At 47.4% G+C, this 15197-nt stretch overlaps 1 protein-coding gene across 7 annotated transcripts in view; it reads left to right on the top strand.

Moving 5' to 3' along the window:
* Positions 1-5762: 5762 nt before the first annotated feature.
* The window catches only part of DOP1B (DOP1 leucine zipper like protein B), a 108491-nt gene continuing 99056 nt past the window's right edge, over positions 5763-15197 (top strand). For 3 of the 7 annotated variants that reach the window (XM_045084524.1, XM_045084523.1, XM_045084521.1), the window contains exons 1-2: positions 5765-5941; positions 12501-12665. In XM_045084524.1, the coding sequence (XP_044940459.1) occupies positions 12528-12665 (138 nt within the window). In that variant the 5' untranslated portion in view covers positions 5765-5941; positions 12501-12527. The other 4 variants (XR_006607943.1, XM_045084525.1, XM_045084522.1 and 1 more) reach the window with 4 other exon arrangements.

Here is a 15197-nt window from a genome sequence, read left to right as displayed (position 1 = left end):
TTCTGTTGTAGTCTGCTTCTGTTTCTGTCCTTGGGGAATGTCGATTAAAATCTCCGTGCGGGGTGGGGGTGCGCCTGGTGGCTCAGTGGGTTAAAGCCTCTGCCTTCGGCTTGGGTCATGGTCCCAGGGTCCTGGGATGGAGCCCCGCATCGGGCTCTCTGCTCGGCGGGGAGCCTGCTTCCTCCTCTCTCTGCCTGCCTCTCTGCCTACTTGTGATCTCTCTCTGTCAAATATATAAAATCTTAAAAAAAAAAAAAAAAGAAAGAAAGAAACAAACAAATCTCCCTGGGAGAAAGTGTCTTGTTCTAGAATCCTACTGAGCAATTTTGCTATGTCCGAACTCTGGCCTGAAAGGGCGAAGAATCTGGTCTAGGTTCTGCAGTGGTTCTGCAGTGTCAGAGATTGCCCAGGGTTGGGGCCCAGCATGTGCATTTCTGACAAGCTCCCAGTGGGGCTGGTGCTGGGACCCAGTTTGAGAACCACTAGTCTAGCAAGAGCTCTCGGGCTGTGGAGCAGGTTCCAGCCATGTTCCAGCCATCCCTCCATGATGCAGCGGTGTTCACTCCCTAAGGATGTGATTTATCCCGTGTCTATAGTTCTGCAATCCTACGTTGTATCACATTCTGTTTCATTATATTTGAGCATATTTTCATTGGTTCTTATGAAGCGGTATGGCTTGAAAGACTCAGAATGTCCTTTTTTCCGTTGGGGTATGATTTCTTCCGGACTGGGAAGTTTTCACTTGGGTTTTGCATTCTGTGTTGCCAGAAGGTTTGCAAAGTTGCTCTGCACCTTCTTTCAAATTGTTCCTGCCTGGGAAACTTTTCCCAGACCATCTCTTTGCTCTGACACGTACAGACACCTTCTCCCTGACCTATTCCCGCTTCTTTCTGGGCTACAGCCCAGGGTGACTCTTCAGATGCCTCCCTGAGCCCCTTTTGTAGTTCTGACGATAAGCAACTCCACATCCACTGCTTTCAAATGGGATTGGTTTTGTAATCTGCTCCCTGGCTTCTGGTTATACACTGTAGGAAAAGGACTTGGAACTTAAAGAATCTTATGAAAGAAAAGTATAGTTGTGAAGAACGTTAGCTAGGAAGTGAAGACCTTAAAAGGAATGGCTAGCCAAACAACAGAAACATAACAGGTGCACAACGGACAAACTACAAAGGAAAGAAACCACAAATGTACCAAGTATATGATGGTAAGTTCACCATGAGATACAGCAGTGTTGTCACTTGATTAGAGCCACAAAGATCATGTCATATCACCTGAGACAGCATTGCCGAAATAAAGGGTAAGACTATCTTCCTTCTGAGAAGCCGCACAGTATGGAAATGCTCAAGGTTTATTTGGGGGAACCAGGACTCTGCAGGTAACCTCATTATTTCTGATCTATCCCAGCTTGCAAAGTGTTTCTGGACTCTCCAACCTACCGATGTCAGTAGGGCAAAGTGTCATTTAGCTCTGACAACCCACACCTCACTGCTTTATCCACTTTGGGTGGAGGGACATCTGAATCCCACTCAAAATGCATCTCACTTCCTTTAGCCATCTCTATCTTGCCTGATTAAATCCAGCTTGCTCTTATATTTGTCCAGGACCATAGCTCTCAAGACATTTTAATGACTTCTTGTCTGGCTCTAAAAACATTTTAATGGCTTTTGGTATGTTTCCTCGATGTCTGTCATACTCTGGTCTCCTTCCATAGGCAGCTTCCAGAACCCTGCCAATGATAAGCAGTAGCACCAGGGCCACGGAGTACTTTCAGGTTCTGCCTAATGGAGTCACAGACAGGAAATGCACAAGTAAACAGGCCATTTCTTTTTATTTCTTCTCCCTTTTTGGTCTCTAGCCAAGCATCACCTTGACATTTTTGGATCAGTGTGTACCCGCTTAGAAGACCCTTAACTGTAAGCTGCTGATCAGAACAGCAGGTCTCATGTTTATGGAAAGATTGACCCTCATGGGCCGACTGCCCAGCACCCTCCTCCCACTGCTTCCTCCCATGTTTGGAGCTACAACAGCCACAAGGTGACTTTGCCCTGCTAGCCTCTGATGACGGTTCCAGCTGTAGGTCTGTCTTCTAAAGAGAAGGACCAGCTGGACTGGATCAGGGAACACTCAGAGCTGTTACTGTGAGTGGCCCTGCCCCACCCCACATTGTCTAAGGTGCAGAGGGAACCAAGTATGTGGCTGGAAAAAGAGGAAACCAATTTTCAAGAGACGCACTTACAGAGCGGCCCCAAGAGGAACTGTCCCACCCCCACACAGTGGCCCCTTACCTCAGATTGTTTCTGAGATCAGATTCGAGGAGATGCTCCCTGAATCCTTAAAAGAAATATTCCTATTCCTTAAGCTACTTTGAATTATGTTACTGCTTGCAACTGAAAAGAATCTAATACATGTGCATGACAATGGTTCATGGTGTGTTGTAGTGAAAAAAGAACTACGTTTAGAATGAAAAGGAAAAAAAGAAAAAGAATTAAAAGAGTTGAGAACCATGGCATACTAGGCCATATGTTATGCTTAATATTTTCCCTGTGTTGTTTTAGGTATTTCTTACAGCGTCCTTTGAGATAGGCATTAATATCATTTTTCAAATAAGGAAAAAAGGCTTGGAGAGTCGATTAACTTGTCCAAGATCACAGAGCTAAGAGACTAGAGCCAGGATCATATCCAGGATTATCTAACAGCAAGTTCCTTGGTTTTTCTTGGTGACCAGTGCTTGTCATATTATTTCTAGTAATGTTACTAGTGCTTCAATATTACGAGTCTAGAGACCAGGGCAACTCCCTGGGTGTAAAAATTAGGGGAAATGATACATCAAATCCAAGTTGTTGTTTTTTGTTTTTTTTTTTTTGACAGGGAGAGAGATCACAAGTAGGCAGAGAGGCAGGAGGGGGTGGGGGGTAGCAAGCTCCCTGCTGAGCAGAGAGCCCAATGTGAAGCTTGATCCCAGGACCCTGAGATCATGACCTGAGCCGAAGGCAGAGGCTTAACCCACTGAGCCACCCAGGTGCCCCAAAATCAAGTGTTTTGTAAGCCAAATGGTTATTAGATTCCCCACTTAGCCTCTGTGTGAACTTTTCCATAAAATAGGTAAATGAAATACGGTTTTTCAATGTGGTGTATTTTTTTTTCCATTTTCTTTTAAAGATTTTATTTATTTATTTGACAGGCAGAGATCAAAAGTAGGCAAAGAGACAGAGGCAGGCAGAAAGAGAGAGAGGAGGAAGCAGGCTCCCTACTGAGCAGAGAGCCAGGTGCAGGGCTCGATACCAGGGCCCTGGGATCGTGACCTGAGCCAAAGGCAGAGGTTTTAACCCACTGAGCCACCCAGGCGCCTCTCAGTGTAGCGTATTTTAAGTGGATTATCCCATTCTGTGTGTTTTTAAGACACCAAAGGGAGCCAGTGATTCTGTCCAAACCAACTTCTCTGTGACACATTTTTCTAGGTTGACACAGGCATGTTAAACCCACACATAGTATCAGCTTTAGGTCTGGCCTTTGGGCTTCTCCCTCACCTACTGAACTTCAGCAAAGAGTGTGTCAGACCAAGATCCTGAACAGTGATGTAGTGTGGAGATGAAACCGGTGATAATGACGATCCTGACAAAGGTTTCCTTGTTACTGCAAGTCAGCCACAAAGTGGGCACAGCATCAAACACAGAACCACACAGGACTCTGTCCAGATGGGGTGGTGGAGAGTCTAGTTTATAGAAAAGACGGAGTTAGAGGATCACCAGGATTTGCATATAGAAACTCAAAATGTGTTTACCCAGCCAATCTCTCCAACTGATGGGCCAGCCTGAGCCAGAGAATGTCACGTCTGATTTATAACCCTTCTTTATTATCAGAAGGAGTAAGGATTCTGGTTCAAATTAAATCTGAGATGCTCTGATTAGTGTGTTATTATGTGAGGAACGGGCTCTATTTATATGTCTTGAACAGATAAGCACAGCCTAGAAGACTTTTAAGAGTGACAACTTGACCCATGGAAACAGATTTCATGTGGTAATAAACTTTCGAATCTTAATGCTGTACATTTACTGTCAATCCTGATTACACATGTAGTGGCTTTTTTTTTTAAGGGTTTATGATACTTGAATCTGTCAAAATTAATTTAAATGAGTTTTCCACACACCTGGAATTCTTTAGCAAAAGGTGACAAATACAAGGCATGCATTTTATTTTATTTAATGTATCAGGAAAAAGTTACACATAGTGGTTTTGACATGAATAGACTGGTTCTCTCTTTCAGTGGGGAGTATAAGCAGTTCTTTCATTATTAGATACAGTGTGGAGTGTGGCTAGGGTTTGAGGAACTTAAAACAAAAAAACCCACCTCACCTCTTTGGCAGCTGTTTTTGTAAAAATAGAGTTTGTCATATCTTCATCAGGAAATCAGCTTCATGAAATTAATTTTTTCCTAGTAAATGCTCCATCCTTTAGCTTTCCTGTGCTTCTACTTTAAGACCACTGCTAAACTTGGCCATCAGAAGAGTCACATCTGGTGCACTTGGCATATGTCACATGCAGATGGAATCAGAATCAGAATCAGAAGCCTGGGCAGGCCAGGGACTGGCCCAGCATCCCAAACCATGAAAAAATTCTTGGTGATTTGTGGGCAGTGATAGATCCCCTTAGGAATCTGCTACAAACTTTAAACCCTTTTCCAGAAACATATACACAAAATGTTGTGTACAGCGTCGAAGTGTCTGTGGACCTCCCATTCCCACCTCCTAAGTCTTTCACGACGGCCTAGCTTTTAAGAAAGCCGGACTAGATCTGAAAATTCCTTAAACGGTCAAGGGTTAAATGGTCAGAGGCCTGTGCAGAAATTACTACCTCCACCAACAGGTGCGGCAGCTTTGATTGGCTGGGAGCCCCAGCTGGTGCAATCAGGATGCACAAGTGAACTCTGCCTGACTCCAGCCCTTCACGGTGCCTCTGGCCCGGCAGCTGTCAGGCCAGGTTGGGTGGGTCTGAACCGTCCAGGTCCCGAGGCTCCTGACGACGGCAGGATGGGGTTAGGGTTTATCTGGAAATATCAATGCTCTTTATAGAGTTGACTGAAGTCTCCTTTCTGAGCCAAAACCCACATAATGAAACTCATTCCACGAATTAATTCCCTTGCCTCTGATGCCAAGGGCCAGAAGGGTGCGGCCTCTGGGGGCGGGGGCGAACTTAACCAGGTCCCCGGGACCTCCTAGGGCCCCAGCGTGTATAGAAGGATTCATTTCACCTCCTCATCGAGGGTTTGGGTGTGGTCCCAGTGAAAAGAATGGGGTGAGTCGGATGCCATCGGCCCCACTTTTCTCGGGCCCCACGGTTCTCGGCTGTAACTCCAAAGCCCCTCCTGGAACACAGGGATAAACGGACTGCTGTCCCCTTCCGTTTGGGTGTGTCGGGGGAGCCCCAGGTGAGAGTCGGAGCCAGCCCGCCCACCAGCGCAGGCCTTCCCGGGAGCAGCCCCGCTGCGAGGGCGGTAGTTTGCTCCAGCAGCTCAGAGCGACGCCCACCGCCCGGAAGCTGTGGAGGACTCGGGATTAGAGCCCCAAGCCCCAGAGCCGTCGTCCAGGGCCCGCCCCCCGCGCTCTGAAGTACCGCCTCCTGATCCCGCCCCCTGGGTCAAAGGCCCGCCTCCTGGCCCTGCCCCCGCGCCGAGGGTTCTCCCTTGATCCCGCCCCCGTGCGCTGAGGGCCCGCCCTGACCCCGCCCCGTCCGGCCCCGCCCCGCCCCCCACGCCGAGGGCCCTCCTCACGATCCCGCCCCTCAGCCTGGGGCCGCGGCCGCTCGGGCTCGGGCGCGGCGCTTCCTACGCGGTGCCGGTTCCCGGCTGAGCCGCTGCGGCCGCTCGCTCTACCTGCCACGGCCCGGCCGCTTCCTCCGCGCCGCACGTGGGCGCGCCCGCCGACAAGGGACGCTGCTGTCGCGGGTAAGCCGCACCCGCGCCCTCGGCCGCCGGGCGAAGCCAGGGGCAGCCGGGGCGTCTCCTCCCGCGGGCCCGGGAGCGACGAGGCGGCGCGGGCGTCCTCCCCAGGGTGCGCAGGGTTCGAGCGGCGCCGTGGGGGCGGTCCCGGGGCGGGGGTGGGGGGGCGCCCCGACCGCGGCCCGGGCCCGCGGCGGGCACTGCTGCAGTGCGGGGACGGCCCCGGCGAGGCCGCGCGTGGGCGTGGGCTCCGGCCCGGGACCCCCGAGGGGCAGCCCGGGGGGGCAGGGCGGGGTCCCCTCGGACCCCAGCGGCAGAGGAAGTGCGGCCGAGCCCTCGCCAGCCCCGCGCGGCCTGCGTTCGGGCAGGTGGAGGTCAGGTGGGTCACCGCCCGCCCTCCCCTCCCCTCCCCTCCCCTCCCCTCCGCCGGCGGACGACGGCAAGCCGCGCCTTTGTTTGCCTGCGCTGTCCTGGTCCCGGCGGGGGGCTAGGGACAGAAACGTTTGTAAACCGACGGCTTTCCCGTTAAGGGAAGACCCTAGAGTCTCCCAGACTGTCCCCAGGAGAAGGGATGGGAGCCGCAGTGCGCGCGCCCTCCCCGCCCGGTCGGGGCGTCTGCAGGATCGCCGCCTGCTGCCGGGTGGATGGGTCTTTAGCAACTCGTAGGGCGGCTGCTGATGGAGACTGTTACCCGCAGGTGTTTCCCGAACCTTGCGACAGTCGCTCTGTATTTGGAGAAACCTCTGTAAGGGTTTTTTGGTAAGGTGATGGAGGCCTTCCCGTCCCCCCCACCCCCCAACGCCTGTTCTCGTTGGTGTCTTAAAATGTTTCCACTGCAATTTAATTACCACTCTGAAAGACCAGATTCAAAATAATGTGCCCCAGAGTTGATTAAACCAATGGCAGAAGAGTTTCCGTGCTTTTGGCTATGTCATTATCTAATGTTCTTGCTGGTGAGAGGGCGGCTGTTTGTGATTTTTCACTCTGTTTTCATCTAATTCACGTGTTCCTTCGTATAAACATCTTTACGATCGACTTCCTTCTGATCTGGCAGTTGATTTTTCGCCCAAGCTTGTTTTTCTAAGAAATTGAGAACGGATGAGATGGAAGATGTCTTACTGGCATTTTCCATTTTAAGGCGGGTATATCTGCTCAAATATACTGGAGCAGATATGATTACTCCTTTGTGTATGGAATTGTTAGTAGGCTGTGGAACTCTATCGGTTCTGCTGAGCTGAGCCTCTCACAGGAAGGGTATTCAGGATAGGTTGCAAGAGCGTTTTCGGAAGAGCTATTTAGTGGCTGAACTGTTCATTTTACCTGTAGATAATATAGTAAAAGGCTCTGTGCCATTGTGCTAACCTGAGCTGGATTCCTAACTCTGCTGGTTGGTTTTGGAGGGCCCTGGGCAATTTTGGGAGGGGAGGCCTGATTCCCAATATACCCTTCTTTTTTTTTTAAAAAAAAAGATTTTATTTATTTATTTGACAGACAGAGATCACAAGTAGGCAGAGAGGCAGGCTGAAAGAGAGAGAGGAAGAAGCAGGCTCCCCGCCGAGCAGAGAGCCCGATGTGGGACTCGATCCCAGGACCCTGGGATCGTGACCTAAGCTGAAGGCAGCGGCTTAACCCACTGAGCCACCCAGGCGCCCCCCCCAATATACCCTTCTTGATCAGCCTCAAGATAATACCCATGCCATAAGATTCTTGTGTGTTGCGAAAGATAAATGCAGGCATAATGTTGTATTTACCAAGCCCACCCGGAAGACTTGCCTAGTAGTATAGGATTGAATGCCTCATATTTTGAAATAAAGGAGCTTGCTTGAATTATTACTTATAAACTTCTCATCTGTGCTTTTAGTTAAACAAATAGTATTTTCTTCGTGTAGCCAACCATAACATTGAACTGCTCCAGTTACCCGCTCTGACCTGGCCAACACCTTCCTTGCCATGCAGTGGTGCCTTTTTGCCACCCCAGCTCCTAATTACAAACTACGGCAGATGAAGGCTCTCTCTCTTGGTTTTTTGTTTTGTTTTGTTTTGTTTTTTAATATTTATTTATTTATTTGAGAGAGAATGAGAAAGAGAGCACATGCCAGCAAGAGAGCTGCAGAGGTAGAGGGAGATCCGCTGAGCTGGGAGTCCCTTATGGGGCTCAAGCCCAGACGCCGAGATCATGACCTGAGGCAAAGGCAGACGCCCCACCAACTGAGCCACCCAGGTGCCCCAAGGCTCTCTTCGTACTAACTAGCTGCCCAGACTTTGAGTCTGAGCACTCTCGTCTGCTGGTAGTTGGGCTTCCTCTGTCTTTTTTCCTTTTGCCAGTGTGAACTCAGGACACTTTCTGTCATTGTGTGTGTCACCTGAAATTGAAATCATGTGTTTAGGTATTTCCTCTTGTATTATGTTATGAACAATGAAAGTGGAACCCTGTTTTTTTTTTTTTCCTGTTTCTTTGCCCAGTGCTTAGATATGACGAAGACTGTGCATGGAGTTTTGCAGTGGTTCAGAGATGTTGTAAATTATGGACTATTTGGATGTAGTAACATCTTACAGGGAAAATAAGTTGACATCTTTCATTGCCATCCTTTAATATTTTTAGAAGGTGGGAAGGCTAAGAGTGCCTGGGTGGCTCAGCTGGTTAAGCGACCAACTCTTGATTTTGGCTCAGGTCATGATCTCAGGGTCGTGGGATGGAGCCCTGAGTCGGGCTCTGCGCTCAGTGCAGAGTCTGCTGGAGAATTCTCTCCTTGTCCCTCTGCCCCTCCTCTTGCTGGCACACATGCTCTCTCTGTCTCTAAAAATAAATAAATCTTTTTTAAAAAAGTATAAAGGCTATTATTTCAGAAAAAGAGGCCTTCCCAGGAACCAGTGGGTATCTTATTGTGTACGATCATACACATAGTACAGTATATTTTCCCAGAGAGCCGCAGCATGTGCAAAGGCTCTGTGATAGACTGAATCCGTTTTAGGACAAGGGAGTGCCTCGGAGGGAAAAGTAGCTGGAGCCTTGTAGGCCATGGGGTGGGGAAGTTTGGATTATTGTAAGCGTAATGGGATGAGTCCAACATGGTGGGGATGTGCTGTGATTTATGTTTTAAGAGTCTTCTTGGACTGCTCTGTGAAAATGCACTGGAGAGGGGCGAGAGCGAAGGAGAAGCAACAGAAGCTGGCGGGGGACGCTCGCACAGTGGTGTGGCGGAGATGGAGAGCAACTGAGTCCACACGTGTTTTAGAAGAAGAAAAGCAGGACTTGGGTTGAGTGAGGCAAGGGAAGAGAAGGAAGAGTCCAGGGTGATGTCAAAGGTCCCAAGAATGGTGGGGCTACTTTCTGAATGAAGGAAGACTGGAGAAGGAGCACTGAGCAGGTAGAATCAAGACTATAGGGTTTTTTAAAAAACAACTTTACTGAGGTGTAATTTTTATAAAAGATCTTTATTCAATAGGGAGAGAGAGGGAGCATGAGCCAGAGTGCGGGAGGGGCAGAGGGAGAGGGAGAAGCCGGCTCTCTGCTGAGCAGGGAGTCTAACATTGGGCTCCATCCCAGGACCCTGGAATCATGACTCTAGCTGAAGGTAGACGCTTAACTGACTGAGCCCCCCAGGTGCCTCCTGAGGTGTAATTTATAGACCATAAGTCTGTACATTGATTTCAACCTACAATTCAGTGATTTTTAGTATATTTATGGAGTTGTGCGACCATTGCCATGATTCAGCTTTAGCACATTTCCATTACCCCAGGAAGGTTCCTGTGCCCATTCGCAGTTCTTCCTTGTTACTCCTCCCTTCCCTAGGCGGCTGCGAATCTACTTGCCGTCTCTACAGATTCACCTGTCCTGGACATGTCATGTGCATGGAATCATACAGTGTGTGGCCTCTTGTGTGGCTTCTTCCGCTATGTTATGTATTACCCAGGTTCACCCTTACTGTCGCATACATCAGTACTTGGGTCCTTATATGGCTAGACCTTATTTTGTTGACGAAAGTTTGGGATGTTTGTTTGTTTGTTTGTTTGGGACGAAAGTTTGAGACACCTATGCCACATCTGGGCAAATGAGGCAAGTAGGTATTTGCGTGAATCCGGACCTCAGAGGGGGAGATTTGGGCAGGCATTATAAATCGGTGGGTCATTAGCAGAAAGATGGTATCTGCGAGTTGTAGGAATGGGGAGATGACCAAGGATAGAAGGAGGACACAGCGTGGTGCCGGGGAGTCGCAGTGTCTGGAAACAAGGTGGAGGAGGACTAGCCTGCGGAGGAGGAGGAGCAGAGGAGAGGTGGACGCCGGCACAGGGCTGGCAGGGCCAGGGGAGGGTACGGGCTGAGAGGAGGCAGTTTCGGGAAGGAGGGAATGGTCTGCTGCATAGTCCTAGGTAAAAAGTCCATTGACACTGGAAACTTGAAATTTGTGGTGGCCTCGGGCAGATCGGACTGGGCCCAGAATGACCAGAAAGTGAAGTAGCAGATACTGTGGGATTCTTAGAAATTCACCATGGCCAATAAATGAAAGATTCAATAAATGAGAGATTCATTGTACCTACAGGTCAGTTTCTTTCATCTATGATGTGTTTGCCATTCTGCCCGATGACATGCAACTTGGTTAGCTAACTACTGCATTCTCAGTGTGTTTAATGATACCATGTTGCTCTGTATTTTATTGTCTTTTCAGACTATGTACTAGTGAAATATTAGCTTCGTATGTCAATCAGGATTGTGTTTGGTTGTGAGTAGCAGGAAACCTGATTGCACAGTGACTTAGATCAGCTCTTCTGTGCAGAAAACATCAAGTTTAGGGTTGACATGGTGCCTTCTTAAAGTCATCTGTGGCCTCAGCCGCTCTGTCTTCCCACTTATCCACAAAAGTCACGCACCGAGTTTGGCTGTTTCCTCTTGCTTGCCACACGTGGCTTCACCTCCAACATCAAACCTTTGTTCCAGGCAGAAAGATGGGCAGGAGTAATGGGCCAGGTCAGAGGAGTCTACCTCCTTTCAAACCACTTTCCTGGAGGCCCCACCACCAGCTTCTACTGACCTCTTGTTGCCTAGAGCTGTGTGTGGCCACCCAGCTGCAAGGGAGGTGGAGGGCTGTTAGCACTACCTTGAGCAAAATTTGGGTTCCCTTAGTATGGAGAAGGGGACACGGAATTTCAGGGTAGATGCCTGCCACGCTTCGAGTAGATCTTAATCAGATGACGACTAAAGGAGGGCAAGTCAGAGCCCCAAGGCCTCCCTTTTGAGAAAATGCCAAAGTATGGAACTTGGTGCCAGACCAAGGGAACCGTTGAACATTTCCATATCTTGTGGACTATTTCACAGTTGTTATTGTTTGAATAAACTAGTAGGTTGACCTACAGATTTTTTTGTTTTGTTTTTAAGGGAATAAAAACAAAACTCGACATAAGCATGCACTCGTATTGCGTCCATCGTCACATATTAAATGACAGATAGTTTCATGAAGTCAAATGAGTGCAGCATTCCGTGCTGTTCTTTGTTTCCTTTTGTCACATTGGAGATAAAAAGAGGAAATGGTTGCTGTTGGCGCCTGGATGAGACTGTATTGGTCTTAGGCTTTATAATAGCTGCAGTGGTGGTTCATACATAATGAATGCATCTAGCCACAGGAAAAAACCAAAAGAATCCGTCAAAGAATATACAAGGGCAAGAAGAATAAAGTGGTGATTGCTTTGGCCTTGACGTCGCCACCCCACGTCCAGGCTCTACCTTGGAGGAGGCATGAAACTGTCAGCCCAGTGGCTGGCTGGCGGGGATTTATGGGGGATTGGAGCTTAGTTACTGAACAGGCACCTGGTGGATTTCTGGCAACACTGATGTCAGACAGTGCATTCTTACATCCTTATTTTTTTAAACTTCTTTCTTCCCTATCAGATTTTCTTCTAGAATATTCCCAATCCTCTGACATAGTCTAGTTGTAAAGGATTAGATCACTAGAGGTTGCTCTGATTACTAGCACTGACCTGCTTTTCCTTAGCTTTTTTTTTTTTTTTTTTTAATTTTATTTATTTGACAGACAGAGATCAGAAGTAGGCAGTGAGGCAGGCAGAGAGAGAGGAGGAAGCAGGCTCCCCGCTGAGCACAGAGCCCGATACCGGGCTCGATCCCAGGACCCTGAGATCATGACCTGAGCGGAAGGCAGAGGCTTGAACCCACTGAGCCACCCAGGCGCCCCTTTTCCTTAGCTTTTATAAATGCCCTACTGCAGGAAGGGCCACTTGCATTCGGAATTACCAGCAGGCAACAATATTTAGTGAGCGGCTTTGTACTTTTCACTCCTAGAATTAATTTGGTCAGTTAAGAGGAATCCTGGCATTTTTGCTGCTTTTCTGCTCTGTCCATTTGTCTCCATAAGAATCCAAGAGGACCGGAACTGTTTATCTTTTATCTACCACAGTGCCTGGCCCAGGAGCCTTGCTAAATATTTGAGTTGCATCGCTGAGTGTGTTTGTGCATGGGAGTGTTTGTGGACACGTGTCCTCTGTAGCTCTGGGCTGGAAGGAAGGCTCGGGGTCCTTGAGTAGCTCCCTCATTTCTTTCTTGATTCGCTTTTAGATACTTTCTCCACTGTGAGAATGTAAGATGGATCCAGAAGAGCAGGAACTCCTGAATGATTACAGATACAGAAATTACGCCTCGGTGATTGAAAAGGCTTTAAGAAATTTCGAGTCCTCAAGTGAATGGGCGGATCTTATATCTTCGCTGGGCAAGCTCAACAAGGTATGTGGGGTGTAGAATATTTAGATTGCCTGGAGGTGGGGACACAGCTGTCTTTTTATTATCTCAAGGAATTCTTTTTATTATTACATGACATGCTGATTATAACAATTAGAAAATGCTGATAAGAATATCTACCTGTAATTCTGTAATTCCAGTTGCCTGCTGTTAACCTAGTCAGTATATTTACCTCTTTCCAGCTTTGCATTTTTTTCTGGGCGTAGAATTATATTGTAGATATAGTCAATGGAATAGCTGAACGGTGTTTTTCTCCACTATATTTACATCTAAATAAGATAAACTTTAAAATTGACCAAGCAGTTATTCAAAGATGAATTATCTTATTTATTTATTTATTTATTTTTAAAGATTTTCTTTATTTGAGAGAGAGGAAGTGGAGGGAGGTGCAGAGGTAGAGGGAGAGAGAGAATCCCAAGCAGAATCCCCCACGGAGCTTGGAGCCCAATGCAGGGCTCGATCCCAGGACCCTGAGATCATGACCTGAGCCGAAGTCAAGAGAGGCTGAACCACCCAGGTGCCCCAAGGATGAATTATCTTTCATGTACTTCTTAGTACTTAGGACTTTTATGACTTTTTCTTCTTTGGTCTACTTTTTTGGCCATTTGAATGCTGAGGGGTAACTCATGGAAGACCAAGGGATGACTCAGGTTCTTCTGGGTGTTTCAGTGTTTCATTTAGTACTTGACTCTCCTGGCATCTAAAAATAGCATGCTTACTTTGGGAGGGCGTGTGCTTGTTATTTTTGTTGTTGAGGTAAAATCCCACAAAACCTAGAACTTGTCATTTAACCATTTCCGAGTGTATGGTCACCTGGCTTTTCCTGCATTCGCAATGTGGAGCAACCATCACCACCATGTAGTCCAGAGCATTTTCACCAACCCAATCGGAAACCCTCTGATCTCCCCCTGCCCAGGCCCTGGCAACCACGCATCGACTTTCTGTGTCTGGACATTTCATATACATGCACACGCACAGTATCTTTCTGTGTCTGGCTTCTTTCACTTAGAGTGTTTCGTGGTTCCTCCATGTTGTAGCGTGTATCAGTGCTCTATCAGTTTTTACAGCTGAATAATACTCTGTTATGTGGATACGCCACATTTTATTTATCCAGTCATCTGTTGACGGACATCTGGGTTTCTGCCTTCTGGCTGGTTGTGACTAGTGCTGTTGTGAACATTGGTGTATAAGTTTGCGTACACCTGTCTACACTGCTTTGGGGGTATAGACCTAGAAGTGGAATTACAGAGTCACATGTTAATTCTGTGTTTAGCTTCTTGAGGAACTGCCAGCCTGCTTCCTCAGAGGCTCCGCTGCTTCTTGTGCCACCAGCAATGAACGAGAATTTCCATTTCTTCATAGTCTCACTAACCCTTCACAATTTTTTTTTTTTATCTTGATGATAGCTGTCGTGATGCTGTCTCATTGTGGTTCTGATTTACATTTCCCTAGTGACTTATAATTTGGATATCTTTTCATGGGCTTATTGGCCATCTGGATATCTTCTTTGGAGAATTTCTATTCAAATACTTTGCCCATTTTTGGAGCATCTGGGTGGCTTAGTGGGTTAAGCCCCTGCCTTCGGCTCAGGCCATGATCCCAGATTCCTGGGATCGAGCCCCGCATCAGGTTCTCTGCTCAGCGGGGAGCCTGCTTCCCCTCCCCTCTCGCTCTGCCTGCCTTTTTGCCTACTTATGATCTCTCTCTCTGTCATATAAATAAATAAAATCTTTAAAAAAAAAATACTTTGCCCATTTTTTAAACTGGGTTGTTTGTCTTTTTGTTGTTGATTTGTAAGAGTTCTCTACGTATTCTGGTTACTAGCCCTTTACTGGATATATGGTTTGCAAATTTTTGTTTCCCATTCTTAGGTTGTCTTTTTACCTTTTTGATGGCGCCCTTTATGCAAAAGTTTTAAATTTCTGTTTCTGTTTCTTTTTTTTTCTTTAAGTAGGCTCCACACCCAGCGTGGAGCCCAATACGGGACTTGAACTCATGATCCTGAGATTAAGATCTGAGCTGAGATAAAAGATGTTTAACTGTCTGAGCCACCCAGGCTCCAAAGAAGTTTTTAATTTTGATGGAGTCCCAAGCTACCTACTTTTTCTTCTGTTGCTTGTGCTTTTGGTGTCATATCCAAGAAACCATTGCCAAATGCAAGATCATGAAGATTTGCCCCTATATTTTCTTCGGAGAGTTTTATAGTCTTAGCTCCTACATTCAGGCGTTTGAACCATTTTGAGCTAACATGTATGCATGGTGTGAAGTGAGGCTCTGAGTGTAACCTTTTGCAGGAAATCCAGTTGTCCCAGCACCACCTGTTGGAGAGCTTGCTCTTCCCAAGGGCCTGGGAACCCTTGTTGAAAATCAGTTGGCCATAAGTAGATGGCTTATTTCTGGACTTCCGTTTCTTTTCCATTGATCTATCTTTCCTTAGGCCAGCCCCACACATTTTGATTATGTAGCTTTGTAATAAGTTTTGAAATAGGGAAATCACTTTGTTCCAACTTTATTGTG

Source organism: Mustela putorius, unplaced genomic scaffold (assembly GCF_011764305.1).
Source record: "Mustela putorius furo isolate JIRA1106 unplaced genomic scaffold, ASM1176430v1.1 tig00000765_pilon_pilon_pilon, whole genome shotgun sequence".
Taxonomy (NCBI): Eukaryota; Metazoa; Chordata; class Mammalia; order Carnivora; family Mustelidae; genus Mustela; species Mustela putorius.
This window is presented reverse-complemented; position numbering and strand designations above follow the sequence as displayed.